The 17057-nt window shown below is 38.6% G+C and overlaps 2 protein-coding genes across 2 annotated transcripts; both read left to right on the top strand.

Moving 5' to 3' along the window:
* The first annotated feature begins 3938 nt into the window (after positions 1-3938).
* Positions 3939-4259, top strand: LOC101433236 (keratin-associated protein 21-1-like). The gene has a single exon (XM_004468638.1). It carries the CDS (start codon positions 3939-3941, stop codon positions 4257-4259), a length of 321 nt encoding a protein of 106 aa, XP_004468695.1.
* A 6293-nt stretch (positions 4260-10552) lies between these two features.
* LOC101432790 (keratin-associated protein 6-2-like) lies at positions 10553-10969 on the top strand. Its single transcript, XM_004468637.1, has one exon. It carries the CDS (start codon positions 10553-10555, stop codon positions 10967-10969), a length of 417 nt encoding a protein of 138 aa, XP_004468694.1.
* Positions 10970-17057: the final 6088 nt, after the last annotated feature.

Here is a 17057-nt window from a genome sequence, read left to right as displayed (position 1 = left end):
TGTGTCAGGCATCATTGCATAAGTCTTTCTCTCTAAGGTCTCTGGGGCTTGAAAAACCCTAAAAGTGGCGGCAATCAGAGGATGGCCCTGCCATCGAAGTAAGTGTTGAAGTCAGGCTAATCCTAGGATCTAATTTATGCTGACTGATGAACATGTATTTGACATAATCCATCTATTTTTTTTTCGTAAAATAAACTTTAAGTTTAGAAAAGTTTTAGATTTACATTTACTGAAAAATTGCACCAAACATATAAGGATTTCCCATATAACCCCGGCTTTACCCACACATTTTCCCTTTTTATTAACATCTTCGATTAGTGTGGTATATTTGTTATAAATGATGAACCAATACTGAAACATTTCTACCAACCAAAACCTATAGTTTTCTTATAGGAAAAATTTGATTGAGGGAATATCATGGCCAGCATAATTTATTCTGAACTGATTATTCAGGGTGTACAGAAGAGAGATTGTTTTTGTCATGTTAGGCCACTATTCAGATATTTGAAGGAAAAGTATTAGAAATAATGTGAGAAAGATTGATTTCTATTTCAATAATCTAGGAGCATTGTAGTCTGAATGTGGTGCTTGGCAATAGGCAAAGTGTCTATTCCAGAGAAGTTGTGAAATAGATATCGAGTTTTCAACTTGAAGAATGATAGAAAATGAAAGAAAGCATAAGGAATTAAAAGTAATGGGGACCTACCTTTTGTATACTTATTGATAAAGATAGAATATATCTGCTTCATTAGATTAGAACAGGGACCAATACAGAAAAAATATCTGCACAAATATTTCTCAATTTCAGGAAAAATATCTAATAATAAAATTTTTATGAAAGTGAAATCAGCCGGTTTTAAAAAACTCCCTGTTGAAGGCATTCAATGTACTACTGGATGACCACTCCTTCCTTTGCTGTCAACAATTGAGTACCCAGTAGAAGGAATGATCCTCCTAAATTCGCATTCCCTACAAACTTGGATTTCATGAAAGTTTTAGTAGGTTGTAACTGCAAATTTAGAGACTACAATAAAAATGGTGCTTTAGGGAAACAGACTTTGGCCCAGTGGTTAGGGCGTCCGTCTACCATATGGGAGGTCCGCGGTTCAAACCCCGGGCCTCCTTGACCCGTGTGGAGCTGGCCATGCGCAGTGCTGATGCACGCAAGGAGTGCCGTGCCACACAAGGGTGTCCCCCGCGTGGGGGAGCCCCCACGCGCAAGGAGTGCGCCCGTGAGGAGAGCCGCCCAGCGTGAAAAGAAAGAGCAGCCTGCCCAGGAATGGCGCCACCCACACTTCCTGTGCCGCTGACGACAACAGAAGCGGACAAAGAAACAAAAGCAGACAAAGAAACAAGATGCAGCAAATAGACACCAAGAACAGACAACCAGGGGAGGGGGGGAAATTAAATAAATAAATAAATCTTAAAAAAAAAAATGGTGCTTTAAATAAAATTTTGTCAGATAAGATAAGGAAAAGAAAACTCCCTCTTTCTTTCTCCCCCTTTTTTTTTCTTGTGTATTTGGTGGAAGAAAGGCTAAATGTTGAGTATAGAGTGAGAAGAAAGTTTATGTTTGGATTTGGATATCTATAAATAGAAGCTTATTTATAGATGCAGTATTTCTTAGTTTTCCAGGGTTGTTGCCATAATACCACAGAAAGGGTGGGTTTAATTAACAGGAATTTATTATCTTACAGTTTTGGAGGCTAAAAACCAGTATCAAATTGTAAGCCTTTTCAAGTTGGTAGCATTCTGATGTTGGCTCCTCCTCTGCCTCCATCACACAATGATCTGTCTCTCTGTGCCTTCTCCTCTGTCTCTTTCTGATCAGCCATCTCCTTAAAAGGACTCCTGAGGTAATGGCTGAAGGCCCACTCTTAAACACTTTTGCTCACCTTAATTAATAACATATCCTAACACATTCTCTCTCTTTAGAAATGTGTTTACACCCACAAGAACAAGATTAGAACTCAACCAATCTTTTGTGGGGGTCTTGACCAATCCCCAACACAGGATTTCTAGACTTGGCTTTACTGATATTTTTGACAGGATAATTTTTTTGGGGGGAGGGACACTTCAGAACCGATGACATAAATATTCCAATAGTTACATTGTTCCTTATTTTCTTATAGTATGTAAATAAATAAGATGACACCTAAAGTTTGACTGTAAAATGATAATGTGGCTATAAGGGGAAGACTAGATCCTCTTTTTTTGAGTTAATCACAACTTTATTTGCACAAATGGCTCATGCCGAGGCAAGAACCACATGTGCTTTATCTAAAAATTTCCAGTTCCCAAGACAGCGCTTTTCTTATGGCTTGTCCTTAGTAGGTGAAATTCAGTGAGATGTTCAAGGAATGCCTAGGAAGGCAAACAACAAAATTGTGTTGTCAGGTATTATCATGGTAAATTATTTACGGAGATCGGAAAACCCAAAGTTAGAAAATTCATGGATTTTGGTGTGGTGGAGCAAAAACGAATAATTGGGTTTGGAAGAGTAGATGTAGGTAATAGGATAGGAAGTCCAGTTTTTTGGCATAAATTTGTTATTAGAACTCCAGAACTAGATTTTAGGGATATAGACTCTGTGATACTGGAAAGCTGCATGTGGTGGACCCTGAAATTTTTTCTACATTCCTCCAGATTCTGCCTTAGCATTGAGGGAAGGCATCTTGCAGAAAGTCTTGTAGATCTGAGATTTGATACATACATAGTAGGATTGTAGACATGAATTGAGGGTAAAAGAAAAGCAGTAATGGCAGAAGGATGATACTCACATACCTCTTGCATATATTGAACAGATGAGAAGAATGCAAACATCTTACATTTCCAAAATCACGTTATAATCTTCACAAAAGTTTGAGAACATTTGGTAAATGAGTAATTTTGGAAACTGAAGAGGAGGAAAGAATAATGGTACATATAAGTAGAGGACAAAATTTTTTTGAATGCTTCTTTATGCCATGGACGTGTGAGGGGTTGAATTTGTGCTTTTACTCTCAGCATCCACCTGCCTTCAGCTTATGAGCACAATGTGGAAGGAAGAGTAGTGATGGGAGACAAAAAAAATACCTTATTAAATTATAAGACTGTATCCATATAACGTAATGCAAAACTCTAATAAAACCTGCATTGAAGAAAAACGCTGTTCCTGATGTGTTTTCTGTTCCTTCAGCTACATTAAGGTGGTTAGACTTCAAGTGTCTCCACATCTCAAATTCTAGTATGACTACAAAAAGGTGGAAAAAAAGAGGCTTTTTTTTTTCTTTGCTAAGTTTGCATAGTGTAGGAAAAGTGGAAATATGAGAAAAAGAATCACTTGCAAATAACATGCTCTTTTCTCTGTCTGTCATAAGCAATAAGGGACTGACTGGATATTTGTATCCATTTGAATTGTATCCAGTTAAATTCTCAGAATTTGAAGTGTTTCCTGGATTTTGAGGCACAAGGGTGAAGGGTTTAGTGGTAAAGGGTGCGGGGGTGGGGGGTGTGTTAATTAGTTGCAATTGTTCAAGGAGGACATAAGAGTATTCCCTTCCTTATTCCATTTTTGTAAACAGGAAAAGATGCAAAGCCCTAAAAATTCCCTCAAAAGCTTATTATAGAGGATTATATAATTAGTGACAGGAATTTTGGAAATGGCTATCAGTTATGCTTCTGAGCACATGATTAACTAGAGACAATTCTTTGTCAGCACAAATTAGCATGACTCTTTCTAAATAAAACTGGAGTCTCCAAAACAATGGACTCATTTTATGCAAATTTTTGTTGTCAACAGTGACTGGCACATAATAGTTTACATACTTGCTGACCAAGTCAGAATGAATGGTATGCTCTGCCACTTTCTGACAGTATATAAGGGTCTTACAGCAGTAGAAGCCATCACCACTTAACCTTCCTCCTTCAACCCACATCAAATCCCTCATCTTGAAAACATGTGTGGTAACTACTACGGCAACTCCTGTGGCTATGGCTGTGGATATGGCCCCTACTATGGCTGTGGCTATGGAAGTGGCTATGGCTGTGGATATGGCTCTCTCTATGGCTGTGGCTATGGCTCTCGCTACGGCTGTGGCTATGGAAGTGGCTATGGCTGTGGCTATGGCTGTGGATATGGCTCTCGCTACGGCTGTGGTTATGGAAGTGGCTATGGCTGTGGATATGGCTCCACCTATGGCTGTGGATACGGCTCTGGCTATGGATGCTGTGGCTACCGGCCAGCTTGCTACAGAAGATGCTATTCTTCTTGCTGCTAGAATTTCACCAACTGAGCACCGTTTGCTCTTGAAATGATACTTCTAAGGAAAATTGTGATGCAAGGTCCTTTACCCAATATTTCTATATTTAAAAAAAATGTCTTTGACTAAGGTTTTATTTTTGAACACCAATTTCTTATAAGGGTATTTCTGCATTTTTAGAAGGGTTCCTGTGAAGCTTGAAGCTGCACATTAGCCTCTCATTATTTTCCAATATTAGCCCGTTCTCCATTCACTTCTGCTTCTCTGTTGTGATTGTGTTGATGACTGTAACCCTCCACCTTTGGGAAGCTCATGTTCTCAATAAATCCAGTTCTTTGTTTCTAACAAATCTTTGTTTGCTTTCTTGTGATTATCTCACCTTGTGGGGTGTTACAGTACCTTTTTAAATTGTACAAGCAGTATGTTGGATGAACATTAGGTTTTTTGTTGATACACTATCCAACATTTCCTCTTTACCTGGATCATATCCTATGTATTATCTGCATATTTGTAATATACCACAATGCCATCCCATGCACACCCTGGCACAAATCACAGATCATTGCAGAGTTGTGCTTTCCACATGGTTTTAATGACTATAATGGAGTTAGAAGGGAAAAAAGAGGAAGAAAGACCCCTATTTAGGAGGTTGTGACAAAAAGTCACAAATATAGGACCTGGGATCTGAGAGTTGAAAAAGAGGAATGAATTAAAAAAAAAAAATCCAAGATTATTGATCAGGTAGAATGAGACAAGGGTGTTAAGCATAGAGAATAAATACCTAAGGAACATTTAAGTTAGAAGAGAAATATAATTTGTCACCTGGAATGATTAATGTGTATGCATCTCTGTGTGTATATTTTGAGGTTGAGGAAATTGATTTCATTTATTCAACAAATATATTTGATTCTTTTAATTGGGCCCAATCCCTTATACTGTGTGCACAGAAGAAAAATCATGAATAGTTAACTGCTTTCTGTGTGTTTACATTTAAATAATTAGTGATAACTGGAACACTGAGATCAATTCATTTGAGTATATTGCTATGAATTGAAAAAACTAGATTATTGGGAAGAACAGCATGTACTAAAGTATTGGAGACATAGGTTAGAGAGTTATTTTGAAATTATGACATTTGAACACTTATCTGATGACAGAAAGGTACAACTCACAAAGAAAGACTCAAAAGGACAGTAGAAGAAGCAAAGTGCACAAACAGTCATTATGTTCTGTTTATGATCAGGTGGTGTAGCAGTTGATATAATTGATGAATTCCAAAAAGAAATATTGAATTATGCTTGTAATCTGATCTGTACCTGGGCATGACTGAGTGATGATTAGGGCATTGAAACCCCACCCTTTGTTGGGTGGGGACTCACAGATAAAAGGATGGTGAAAAACAGAGTTGGGGGCTTTTAATGTTGGAGTTTTGATTTTGGAGTTTGATGCTGAAGACTTAAACTGGAGCCCTGGGAAGTCAGCATGCAGAGGAAAGAGAAGCCAGCCCCAGGAAGGAAGGAACCTTGAACTCACAGAAAAGCAAGCCCCAGGAACGTAAGAATCCAGGAAGCCTGAACCCTCACAGACACTGGCAGCCATCTTACTCCAAATAGACTTTGGTGAGGGAAGTAACTTATGCTTTATGGCCTGGTATCTGTAGGCCCCTACCCCAAATAAATACCCTTTATAAAAGCAATCAATTTCTGGTATTTTGCATCAGCACTCTTTTGGCTGACTAGTACAGGTGGTTTCACACATTTTCAGTTGGAAACAAGCAAGGTGAATGTCTAATATTGGCTGTCTTTTGACTGGGATCAGAATTGACAGTGAGAATAAGAGCCTGGTCCAGCTACCCACTACACATTCTGACATGGAGGGGCTGATACTTTATTGGGTTCTGATGTTAGTTTCCTTTCCTCACTGACCAACCAGAAGTGTAATATTTAAATATTCCACCACAAAAGCCTTTTCAGAATTAGTAATAATTATAATTCAAACATTAGCGAAAAAGATGTCATTGTCTCATCTCTATATCAGACTTCACTGCATGAGTTTTGACTCCCTGTAATCCCTGTGGCATGGGAATCAGACAAAGTGGCAGAATATATTGGTGACATGCCAAGTCCAGGGACTAATTTATGCTAACTGATGAGCATGTGTTTGACTTAAACAATCCTTTTTTTTTTATTTTTTATTTTGGTAATAATGAACTTTATATGTAGAGAAGTCTTGGATTGACATTTACAGAAAAATTGTACCAAACATATAGGGAATTCACACATAATGTCTGCTATACCCATGCATAATTGCCCCTTTTATTAACAGATTAGTGTGGTACATTTGATACAAGTCGTTGAACCAATACAGAAGCATTGCTACTAACCGAAGACTATTGAATTTAAATGGAAGAATTTTTTTTTTATTTTATTTTATTTTTTTTTATTTTTTAATTTTTTTATTTTTTATTGACTTTGTAATAATATTACATTAAAAATATATATGTGAGGTCCCATTCAACCCCACCCCCCCACCCCCCCTCTCCCCACCCCCCCCAACAACACTCGTTCCCATCATCATGACATATCCATTGGATTTGGTAAGTACATCTTTGGGCACCTCTGCACCTCATATACATTGGTTCACATCATGGCCCATACTCTCCTCTATTCCATCAAGTGGGCCCTGTGAGGATTTACAATGTCCGGTGATTACCTCTGAAGCACCATCCAGGGCAGCTCCATGTCCCAAAGACGCCTCCACCTCTCATCTCTTCCTGCCTTTCCCCATACCCTTTGTCCATTATGTCCACTTTTCCCAATCCAATGCCACCTCTTCTATGTGGACATTGGATTGGTTGTGTCCATTGCACCTCTATGTCAAGAGGAGGGTCAGATTCCACCTGGATGCTGGATGCAATCCTCCCATTTTCAGTTGTAATCACTCTAGGCTCCATGGTGTGGTGGTTGTCCTTCTTCAACTCCATCTTAGCTGAGTGTGGTAAGTCCAATAAATCAGATTGTAGGTGCTGGAGTCTGTTGAGGCTCAGGATCTGGCTATCACATTGTCAGTCCAGAGATTCAAATCCCCTAAATATATCTTAAACCCCAACATTAACTGCACCTCCAGCACATTAGCATGAAAGTCTTATGAAGGGAGATCCCATCTGAGTCCAGATTCATCACACATAAACACCATTTCCAAAGAGGGGCCATCTGCCCTGGTAGTTAACCCCATCGGCCATGACCATAACTCCCATGGGTCTCTTTAGCCCTCAAAGGAACCAATATCTGGGGGTTGTATCTGCTTTATCTGTCTCTCTGACTCTGCTCAGTTGTGCATGAGGGCAAACCTTCTGCCAGCCTCCAGACTCTTTTTTAGAAACTCGTAGCCATATAAACTCATTTCTCCTTTCCATTTCCCCCTTACTTTAGGTCAAACAGCATTTTAAAGTCATGGTATTTTATGTAGACATGGATATTCTGCTGATCCGCATTGAACCTTCCGTATAAGGTCATTTTCCAGTTGCATCATCAGTTGGTAGTTGATAGTGGTCCCTTGTTGCCAGGGAGGCTCATCCCCGGGTGTCATGTCCCGCGCTGGGGGGAAGGCATTGCTAAATGGAAGAATTTGATGAAGGACAAATTATACCCCAGATCTTTACTCAGCACAGGTTATCCAGGTGTGCAGAAGAGAGATTGTTTTTGTTTTGTTGGGCCAGTATTCAGAGATATGTAGGGAAAATATTAAAAAAATGTTATGCAAAGGAATTCTTTTTCAATAATTTAGGAACTTTGTAGCCTTAACGTAGGAAGGCAAAGTGTCTATTCTAGGGAATTTGTGAAGGAAATATAGAGTTTTCAACCAAAGGATGAAAGAAAAGTAAAGAAAAGAGTGCGGTAAATATGGAATGGGACTCTACTTTTATATCTAATTGTCAAGGATGATATACACCAGGATGATTATATTGGATCAGTGTACAATATCAGAAAAAAATCTGTACGAAGAGATCAGACTTAAGGAAAATATCTAATAATGAAATTTCTCTGAAAATGAAGTGAGCCAGTTTAAAAAAATCCCTACTGAAAGCATTCAATAAAGGAAGATCATTCTTTATTGTCGAAATTTAAGTATCCAGTGAAGGAATGATCTAAGTTTGCATTCTCTATCAACTGGGATAGCATGAACATTTTAGTTTATAATAATTTTAAGTTATAGAGCCTGTTTATTATTAAAATGAGGATTCAAATGAAATGTAGTCATATATATAAGGAAAAGAAATCTCTCTCTTTTTCTCTTTCTCTTCCTTAATTTTTTAAGTGTGTGTTTGGGGAAGAAAGAATTGCATGTTGAATATAGTCTGAGAAGAATACATTTGGATTTGGATATTTACAAATAGAAGCTTATTTAAAGATGCAGTATGTCTTAGTTTTCCAGGACTTTTGTTATAAATACCACAGAATGGATCAGCTATAATAAATGGAAATTATTGTTTCACAGTTTTGGAGGTTAAAGGGCCAATGTCCAGGTATCAGCATTTTCAAGTGTGTATCATTTTGGTGTTGGTTCATCCTCTGCCTGCACCACATGGTGATCTGTCTCTGTCTCCTCCTCTCTTTCTGATCAGCCATTTCCTTATAAGAACTCCAGTCAGAATGGATCAAGGCCTGCCCATTCCTTTGTCCTCGTCTTAATTAAGAACATATCCAAAGTTTTTCTCTACAATGGGTTCATACCACAGGACTAGGAATTAGGAATTGAACAAGTCTTTTGTGAAGGTCTTGATCAATCTGCAGCACAGGATTTCAAGGCTTTGAGCCTATTTATAATTCTGAGAGGATAATGTTTGGTTGGTGGGCTTTGTTTGGTTGTTTGTGATCCGTACATTGTACAATTGTTAGTCGCATCCCTGGTGTCTACCCACTAGATGCCAGAAGCACCACCCCGTCAAAAAATGAGACTCAAAAAATGACTCATGACATTGCCCAATATCTCCAGGAGAACACACTGGTCCATGTTTGGAACCACTGACATAGATACAAGAGCTCCATTGTTTCTTATTTTCTAGTAGTGTGTAAATAAGGTGACCCCTGAAGTTTACTTGTAATACGATAGCGTGGCTATGAGGGTAGGACTAGATCCTCTTCTTTTGAGAGAGACAATTGTTTTGTGCAGATGGTTGATGCTGAGGCATGAACCACGTGGAATTTATGTTAAAAATTTCCAGTTCCCAAGATAGCACTTTTCTTATGACTTGTCTCGGTAGGTGAAATTCAGTGAGGTTTCAAGGAATGCCTAGCAAGGCAAACAGTAAACCTGTGTTGTTAGGTATTATTATGGTAAATTATTTATGGTGATGGGAAAACCCAAAGTTAGAAAATTCATGGATTTTGGTGTGTTGGAGCAAAAACAAATAATGTTTTGGAGTAGTGGATGTAGGTAATAGGATATGAAGTCCAGTTTTTTGGCAGCATGATATTAGAACTCCAGAACTAGATTTTAGTGGCTCAGATTCTCTGTGATACTGGAAAGCTGCATGTGGTAGACACTGAAATTGGGTCTACGTTCCTCCACATTCTGCCTTAGCAGTGAGGTAAGGCATCAGGCAAGAAGTCTTGCAGATCTGAATTTTGACACATAAATAATAGGTTTGTAGACATTAATTGAGGGTGAAAGTGGAAATATGCAGAAAAGAATCACTTGCAAATAGCACGCTCTTTTCACTGTCATAAGCTATATGGGACCAACTGGATATTTGTATCCATTTGAATTGCAACCATTTGAATTCAGAATTTGAAGTGTTTCCTGGATTTAAAGGCACAAACATGAAGGGCTTAGTGGGTTAAGTGATGGGTGGGTGGGGGTTGTCAATTAGTTTCAATGGTTCAAGAAGAAAATAAAAGTATTCCCTTCCTTAATCCATTTTTATAATGAGGAAAAGACGCAAAGCCCTAAAAATTCCCCCAAAAGCTTACTACAGAGGATTATATAACTAGTGACAGGAACTTTGGAAATGGCTATCAGTTATGCTTCTGAGCACGTGATTAACTAGAGACAATTCTTTGTCAGAGCAAATTAGCATGACTCTTTCTAAAAAAACCTGGAGTCTCCAAAATAATGGACTCATTTTATGCAAATTTTTGTTGTCAAGAGTGACTGGCACAAAATAGTTTACATATTTGCTGGTCAAGTCAGAGAATGATGGCATGCTCTGCCAATTGCTGACAGTATATAAAGGGCTCGGGGAGGTAGACTCCATCACCACTTCAAATCCTTCCTCCTGTAACTCACTTGAAACCCCTCATCTTGAAAACATGTGTTGTAACTACTACGGCAACTCCTGTGGCTATGGCAGTGGCTATGGCAGTGGCTATGGCTGCGGATATGGCCCCTACTATGGCTGTGGCTATGGAAGTGGCTATGGCTGTGGATACGGCTCTCTCTATGGTTGTGGCTATGGAAGTGGCTATGGCTGTGGATACGGCTCTCTCTATGGCTGTGGCTATGGAAGTGGCTATGGCTGTGGATACGGCTCTCGCTATGGCTGTGGCTATGGAAGTGGCTATGGCTGTGGCTATGGCTGTGGATATGGCTCTCGCTACGGCTGTGGCTATGGGACTGGCTATGGCTGTGGATATGGTTCCAGCTATGGCTGTGGATACGGCTCTGGCTATGGATGCTGTGGCTACCGGCCAGCTTGCTACAGAAGATGCTATTCTTCTTGCTGCTAGAATTTCACCAGCTGAGCACCGCTGGCTTTTGAAATGACACTTGTAAGGAAAATTGTGATTCACGGTTCTTTACCCAATATTCCTATATTCAAAAAATTGCCTTCTTAACTAAGGCTTTACCTCTAAACACCAATTACTTAGAAGGGTATTTGATCATTTATTAGATGGGTGTCTGTGAGGCCAGAAGCTGCATATTTGCCTCTCATTATTTTCAAGTGTTAGCCCGTTCTCCATTCACTTCAGCTTCTCTGTTATGATTGTGTTGATGACTGTAAATAACACCCTACCTTTGGGACTCTCATGTTCTCAATAAATTCAGTTCTTTGTTTCTAACAAATCCTTTTTTGCTTTTTTGTGATTACCTCATCTCCTGGGGTGTTAGGGCAGCTTTTCAAATTGGACAAATAGTATGTCGGATGAACATTAGTTTTTTTGTCTATATATTACCATTATTTCCTCTTGTACCTGTATCATAAGTCATGCATTATCCACCTATTTGTCATATTCCACATGGTCTGGCCCACATACACCCAGGCGCAAATCACAGAGCTCACAGAGCTGGGCTTTCCTTGTGGTTCTAATGACTATAATGGTGTTATGAGGGAAAAAGAGGAAGAAAGACACCCATTAGGGCATTAGGTTAGGACAAAAGTCACAAGGGTAAGAGAAGGGGTCTGAGAGCTGAAAGGAGTAATGAATTAAAGACATAGCCCAAGGTTATTGATCAGTTAGAATGAGACAGGGGTGTTAAGCACATGGAATAAGTACCTAAGGAATGTTTAAGTTAGAAGAGAACTATAATGTCATCTGGAGTGATTTCTGTGTATACTTCTCTGTGTGTATATTTTGAAGTTGAGGAAATTGATTGAATTCATTTATTGTACCAATGTATTTGATTATTTTCAATGGGCCACATTCCAAACACCGACTACATGGAAGAAAATTTACGAATAGTTAATTGCTCTCTGTGTTTTTACATTCAGATAATTAGCGTAACTGGAAAAACAACAGTGACCAAAAATTACTGAAATCAGTTCATTTGAGATTATTGCTATGACTTGAAAAATGCAGATTAATGGGAAGAACAGTTGTACTAAAGTATTTGAGAGATAGGTGAGAGTTATTTTGAAATTATGACAGTAAACACTAATCTGATGATAGAAAGGTGCAACTTACAAAGAAAGACTCAAAAGGACAGTAGAAGGTGCAAAGTACACAAACACCTTCATCGTGTCTGGTTATGATCAGGTGTTTTTACACGTTTTCAGTTGGAAACAAGCAAGGTAGGTGCCTAATATCGGCTGTCTGAGGATTGAGTGCAGAATTGACAGTGGAATAAAAGAGCCTGGTCCAGTTACCTGCTTCATTTTCTGACACGGAGGGGGTGGTGGTTTTATGGGTTTTGATGTTAATGTCCTTTCCTCACTGACCAACCAGAAGTGTGACATTTAAATAGTCCATTGCAAAAGCCTTTTCACAATTAGTACTAATCATAATTCAATGACTGTTGAGAAAGATGTCACTGTCTCATCTCTATATCAGACCCCTTGCATAAATTTTGACTCTCTGTAATTCCTAGGGCATGGAAATCACACAAAGTGGCAGACACTAAGGAAGATGCACTGCCATTGAAGTTAGTGTTGGAGTCAGGCCAAGCCCAGGGACTAATTTATGCTAACTGATGAACATGTGTTTGACTTAAACAAACCATTATTTATTTATTTTTGGTAATAATGAACTTTAGAGAAGTCTTTGAATGACATTTAGAGAAAAATTGCACCAAACATATAGGGAATTTGCATATAATACCCGCTATGCCCACACATAATTGCTCCTTTTATTAACATCTTAGATTAGTGAGCACCAACCAAATCCATTGCATTTAAATGGAAAAATTTGATCAAGGGCAAATTATACCCCAGATCTTTACTCAGCACAGGTTATCCAGGTGTGCAGAAGAGAGATTGTTTTTGTTTTGTTGGGCCAGTATTCAAAGATATGTAGGGAAAGTATTAAAGAAAATGTGATGCAAAATAATTCTTTTTCAATAATTTAGGAACTTTGTAGCCTTAACGTAGGAAGGCAAAGTGTCTATTCTAGGGAATTTGTGAAGGAAATATAGAGTTTTCAACCAAAGGATGAAAGAAAAGTAAAGAAAAGAGTGCGGTAAATATGGAATGGGACTCTACTTTTATATCTAATTGTCAAGGATGAAATACACCAGGATGATTATATTGCATCAGTGTATACTATCAGAAAAAAATCTGTACAAAGAGATCATGTAGTGGAGAAATTCGGATAGGCGCGGTTTCGAAGGCCAGGACACGAGAATACCGAGAAGGAAGTTGGTTTATTTCGACCGGCCGGGCTCGGCGGACTCTTGTCCTAATAAAAACCGAGCCCCGAACAGCTTTTTCCAGACCCTTTTATACAGAGGATATAGGATTAGGAAGACTAACAGTGATGGTAAACAGACCTTTGGTTAGGTTCTTCAGATCTTAGTATCAGATAGGTTATTTTCTCCCGGTGAGTTACATATTCTCCACATCCAAGCCAGTTTGGATTAGCATATCTTCCACATCGTCTGGAGGCAGCCCTGAATACACACTCAGTCTCACATTCCTTCTGAACATTCAAAGACTGTAGGGCCTATATTACTTATTTGGCCATCTTGGAGACTAGGTACTCTTGGAAATAATTTTGTTTTAATGCACAGGCTATATCAATCAGACTTAAGGAAAATATCTAATAATGAAATTTCTCTGAAAATGAAGTGAGCCAGTTTAAAAAAATCCCTGCTGAAAGCATTCAGTAAAGGAAGATCATTCCTTTATTGTCGAAATTTGAGTATCCAGTGAAGGAATGATCTAAGTTTGCATTCTCTATCAACTGGGATAGCATGAACATTTTAGTTTATAATAATTTTAAGTTATAGAGCCTGTTTATTATTAAAATGAGGTTTTCAATGAAAAGTAGTCAAATAATATAAGGAAAAGAAATCTCCCTCTCTTTTTCTCTTTCTCTTCCTTAATTTTTTAAGTGTGTGTTTGGGGAAGAAAGGTTGCATGTTGAATATAGTCTGAGAAGAATACATTTGGATTTGGATATCTACAAATAGAAGCTTATTTAAAGATGCAGTATGTCTTAGTTTTCCAGGGCTTTTGTTATAAATACCACAGAATGGATCAGCTATAATAAATGGAAATTATTGTTTCACAGTTTTGGAGGTTAAAGGGCCAACGTCCAGGTATCAGCATTTCAAGTGTGTATCATTTTGGTGTTGGTTCATCCTCTGCCTGCACCACATGGTGATCTGTCTCTGTCTCCTCCTCTCTTTCTGATCAGCCATTTCCTTATAAGAACTCCAGTCAGAATGGATCAAGGCCCGCCCATTCCTCTGTCCTTGTCTTAATTAAGAACATATCTAAAGTTTCTCTCTACAATGGGTTCATACCACAGGACTAAGGATTAGGAATTGAACAAGTCTTTTGTGAAGGTCTCGATCAATCTGCAGCACAGGGTTTCAAGGCTTTGAGCCTATTTATAATTTTGAGAGGATAATGTTTGGTTGGTGGGTTTTGTTTGGTGGTTGTTTGTGACCCGTGCATTGTACGATTGTTAGTCGCATCCCTGGTGTCTACCCACTAGATGCCAGAAGCACCACCCCATCAAAAAATGAGACTCAAACATGACTCATGACATTGCCCAATATCTCCAGGAGAACACAACTGGTCCATGTTTGGAACCACTGACATAGATACAATAGCTCCATTGTTTCTTATTTTCTAGTAGTGTGGAAATAAGGTGACCCCTGAAGTTTACTTGTAATATGATAGCGTGGCTAGGAGGGTAGGACTAGATCCTCTTCTTTTGAGAGAGACAATTGTTTTGTGCAGATGGTTGATGCTGAGGCATGAACCACGTGGAATTTATGTTAAAAATTTCCAGTTCCCAAGATAGCATTTTTCTTATGACTTGTCTCGGTAGGTGAAATTCAGTGAGGTTTCAAGGAATGCCTAGCAAGGCAAACAGTAAACCTGCGTTGTTAGGTATTATTATGGTAAATTATTTATGGTGATGGGAAAACCCAAAGTTAGAAAATTCATGGATTTTGGTGTGTTGGAGCAAAAACAAATAATGTTTTGGAGTAGTGGATGTAGGTAATAGAATATGAAGTCCAGTTTTTTGGCAGCAATGATATTAGAACTCCAGAACTAGATTTTAGTGAATCAGACTTTCTGTGATACTGGAAAGCTGCATGTGGTAGACACTGAAATTGAGTCTACATTCCTCCACATTCTGCCTTAGCAGTGAGGTAAGGCATCAGGCAAGAAGTCTTGTAGATCTGAATGTTGACACATAAATAATAGGTTTGTGGCCATGAATTGAGGGTAAAAGAAAAATAGCAATTGGAGAAGAATGATACTCACACTCCTCTTTCATAAGTTCAACATATTAAGTGTAGTATATACCGATTAGTGATGTTGTGGAATTTAAGAGAAGTTCAATTATTTGAGTATAGAGAGGCCAGGACTCAGGAATGATTTTGAGAAGGAAAAATGGTTTATTGATGGCCGGCCGGACTCGGGAGCTTTCAGTTTGAATCCCGAGCCCCGAACAAGATTTTCAAACGTCTTTTATACAGAGAGGAAAGGCCAAATGGTCCCTTTGTTTCAGTTCTCAATAGGCTTCAATTAGCATATATCTTCCACATCTTAGGTAAGCTTTTAGCATGGACTCCAGACATTCTAGATAAGCCTTTAGCATATTTGGTTTTTGCATTTCCCCTAAATACTTAAAGTTTATAGCCCCCGCATTGTTAAACATTTCCTGGGACTGGAGCTGCTGCTAGTCCCCAAGGGCAGGACTGCAGCCCCCCACCGTTCCACACCCACAAGTCAAACAACTTAGTTATCTCTGAAGAGACAAAGAGCCTTCCACCCATAGCCCACATCAGTGAGAACAATGGGAAACATTTTAAAATTCCAAAATCATGTGATAATTTTCACAAAAGTTTGAAAACCTTTGGTAAATGAGTAATTTTGGAAACTTAATAGAAGGAGAGAATAATGATACGTACATGTAGAGGACAAAATTTTTTCATATGATTTTTTATGCCATGGATGTGTGAGGAGTTGAATTGTGCTTTTTAACTCAGCATCCGTCTGCCTTCAGCTTATGAGCACAATATGGAAGGGATAGAAGTGATGGGAGAAGAAAAAAAATGCCATATTAAATTCTAGGAATGCATCCATATAACATAGTGCAGCTCTAATAAAACCTGCTTTGAAGTAAAGTGATAAGTTTCTGATGTGTTTTGTGTTTCTTCATCTACATTAAGGTGGTTAGGCGTCAAGTGTCTCCACATGCCAAATTCTTATACAGGTACTAATAAAGTGGAAAAAGGAGGCTTATTTTTTTTCTGTGCTAAGTTTACATGGTGTATGAAAGTGGAAATATGCAGAAAAGAATCACTTGCAAATAGCACGCTCTTTTCACTGTCATAAGCAATATGGGATCAACTGGATATTTATATCCATTTGAATTGCAACCATTTGAATTCAGAATTTGAAGTGTTTTCTGGATTTAGAGGCAGGAAGGTGAAGGGCTTAGGGGGTAAGTGATGGGTGGGTGGGGGTTGTCAATTAGTTTCAATGGTTCAAGAAGAAAATAAAAGTATTCCCTTCCTTAATCCATTTTTATAATGAGGAAAAGACGCAAAGCCCTAAAAATTCCCCCAAAAGCTTACTACAGAGGATTATATAACTAGTGACAGGAACTTTGGAAATGGCTATCAGTTATGCTTCTGAGCACGTGATTAACTAGAGACAATTCTTTGTCAGAGCAAATTAGCATGACTCTTTCTAAAAAAACCTGGAGTCTCCAAAATAATGCACTCATTTTATGCAAATTTTTGTTGTCAAGAGTGACTGGCACAAAATAGTTTACATATTTGCTGGTCAAGTCAGAGAATGATGGCATGCTCTGCCAATTGCTGACAGTATATAAAGGGCTCAGGGAGGTAGACTCCATCACCACTTCAAATCCTTCCTCCTGTAACTCACTTGAAACCCCTCATCTTGAAAAC

The sequence above is a fragment of the Dasypus novemcinctus genome, chromosome 4, assembly GCF_030445035.2.
Source record: "Dasypus novemcinctus isolate mDasNov1 chromosome 4, mDasNov1.1.hap2, whole genome shotgun sequence".
NCBI lineage: Eukaryota > Metazoa > Chordata > Mammalia > Cingulata > Dasypodidae > Dasypus > Dasypus novemcinctus.
Note: the sequence above shows the minus strand (reverse complement) of the source record. Positions and strands in the feature narration are given on the sequence as shown.

What these genes read in the sequence shown, in the direction of transcription:
- LOC101433236 (XM_004468638.1), top strand. Translation starts at nt 3,939, where the DNA reads ATGTGTGGTAACTACTACGGCAACTCCTGTGGCTATGGCTGTGGATAT.
- LOC101432790 (XM_004468637.1), top strand. Translation starts at nt 10,553, where the DNA reads ATGTGTTGTAACTACTACGGCAACTCCTGTGGCTATGGCAGTGGCTAT.